Raw genomic sequence first — 2329 nt, 5'->3', positions numbered from 1 at the left:
TGTAGGGAAGCTCATGTGGCTCCTAAAGATCCCGATGACAGGGAGGAAAATTAACCAACTTAGTAGGAGAAAACAACTTCTACGAGTTAAATTCATTATTTAGAGTAAAAAAGGTCATTATTTAGAATAAAAATACGTAAAGAAATGCATGTGCTGCCGGCACTGCAGAGCAGTGCGGTTTCACCCCGAGCCCCCACGTCCCGGTCTCGGGTTGGTGCCAGCGATGCCCCGGACCATGGCTGAGCGCTTCCCGAAGCGTTCTCCTCTGCTTTCCCGCCCTCCTGTCTTCCCGACTATTCTGAAAAGCTTGAATTCAAAACACGGTCAGCTCTTGGCACAGGCAGGGGCCGAGGAGTCTTGTTTTTAAACAAAGGAGACTGAGGAAATGCACTTTTTTTTTTTCCCTCTAGACCAAAATAATTTTTGCCTGCTTTAAAAATAGCTACTTAACAGAATCAAACAACCAAAAAGGTTTTTCTTTTCTGGCTGAACAGAGGCACCGGGTCTGCATTCCTGGCTACCTGGCTCAGTAATTCTCACGTTCTAGAGACACCGTTGGGCAAACGAGCTGTTCGGCTGCTCCTGCCCCGCACCACAGCCAGCAATAGCTCTGCCTCTTGCACGTGAGTGTGGGGTGCCCAACGCCCACCCCCAGTGCGGGGCAGTGAGGTTTGGACTTCCCAGGACAAGGCCATACGGCTGACCCATGCCCGCAGGTGCTGCAGGGCTGGGGGACATCTCCTAACACGGGAACGGAGAGGTCCAAACCCCGAGTCGTGCCCCTGCAAAGACCCGTCGTTGCAGGAGGAAGCAGGTTGCGTGTGTGTTGGTGAATCTGCTGGCTGGCAGGGCTGGCACAGCTCTCCCAGCGTGCTGCTGGATGGAGCCCCAAGCACTGCAAGGAATTCTGTGCCGTGGGTTTTCCAGGAGGTCCGCAGGCAGAGGGTGAAGGGGCCCCAGGAAAAGCGCAGGGTAACAGAACATGCAGCTCTCACCTAAGCAGATCCCGCTGCCTCTCTGGATTTTGGAGAAGTCGCAGTAGAGTCCCTTGTGATGGTCACAGGGTTTCTGCAGGGAACAGAGCTCGCCGAGCTGCCTGGCACACACCTTGCAGCACCCACAGGCGTCCAGCACCTGGCTGGTGCCAGCGGGGCACTGCAGAGGCTGGGAGGGACACCGGCATGGGTACGTGCAGGCCTGCGCTCCTACCTGCAGGGCAGACAAGCCATGGAGAGAATGAGCATCCCGCAAACCAGCCAGGCAGAGACACGGAAAACACGGTTCTGCTGCACGCACGGCCGCCCCACCAAGAGGAGGGGAGACCGACCTCGCCCGCAGCGGAGAGCCCCGACGCAGAGGACGTGGCTGCAGCTCCCCAGGACCCACGAGACTCGTTTTTCTCATCTGGAGCTCAAGGAAGCAAACAATGCCTCTGGGAAGCAGGGCCAAAGCAAACAGGACAAGCAGTAGCACAGCTCAGCGCCCTGCTTCCCTGGAAGCAATGAGGCAGTCATCATTAACAGCCAGCGAGCCCCAGCCCTCGGGAGGACACGTCAACGCGCTCCGCAGCAGCAGCACCAGACCCCGTCCCAAGAGGGAAAAAGCGGGTCGCATAGCGGAATGACTTGCCCCAAGTCAGCCAGCGCTGGGAACTGACCCGAGGGCTCCCGAGTCCCCTTTTGTCCCCTGGCTTTCATGCTTTCTTCCATATTCGCAGAGATGTGCCTTCTCTCCCCTTTCCAGGGAGTGCAGCCCAACCGACCCTCCTCAGGACCTTGCGAATCCGCAGCTGCCCCGCTGGGCAGCGATGCAGAGGTGCTGCCCACCTCCCGAAACCCACCCTGAGCTTCTGTGCCACTTCAGACACTCTGGCTATGTCTGAGGGAGCGTTACCTTCCCCCGAAAACCCGGGATGCTTCCAACACTCCAATAACTCAGCCTGGGGCATCCTTGTCCTGAATCAGCTTGGCGCCAATAGCCTCAGCTCTGGACGTGCCCAGGTTTGGGCAAGATGTAAATCCACGACTGTGAAAGCTGCAGAGCCCGTGGCCTGGAAACATCCTCTCCTGCCCCCTCAGAAACACCCGTGTGCACCAGCCCGGTTCTCTGCTCGGCTTCTGCCCACTGACACGCTCCAGGTAGCTCCAAGGGATGCAGGAGCCCTGCTCCAACCTCCAGATGCTGGGCCACAGAGCAGCTCCCAGCCCGGGGCTGCTGCTACCGCAGGGCTCCTACAACTCCCAGCGGAAAAGCGCTTTGGGATCCCGTATTGCTGTGAGCTGGGGTGAAGAGGAAAGCCCCCAAAGGCAGACCCCAGCCGCTGCCACCC

At 58.2% G+C, this 2329-nt stretch overlaps 1 protein-coding gene across 1 annotated transcript in view; it reads right to left on the bottom strand.

Annotated features, from left to right (window-relative positions):
• LOC104508647 (connective tissue growth factor-like) overlaps window positions 1-2329 on the bottom strand; it is a gene marked incomplete at its 5' end in the record, with an annotated part of 14618 nt that overhangs the window by 4490 nt on the left and 7799 nt on the right. The window contains 1 exon segment of the mRNA XM_010150348.1: window positions 996-1209. Coding sequence (XP_010148650.1) covers window positions 996-1209 — 214 coding nt within the window.

The sequence above is a fragment of the Eurypyga helias genome, unplaced genomic scaffold (assembly GCF_000690775.1).
Source record: "Eurypyga helias isolate BGI_N326 unplaced genomic scaffold, ASM69077v1 scaffold34414, whole genome shotgun sequence".
NCBI classification, from domain to species: domain Eukaryota; kingdom Metazoa; phylum Chordata; class Aves; order Eurypygiformes; family Eurypygidae; genus Eurypyga; species Eurypyga helias.
Note: the sequence above shows the minus strand (reverse complement) of the source record. Positions and strands in the feature narration are given on the sequence as shown.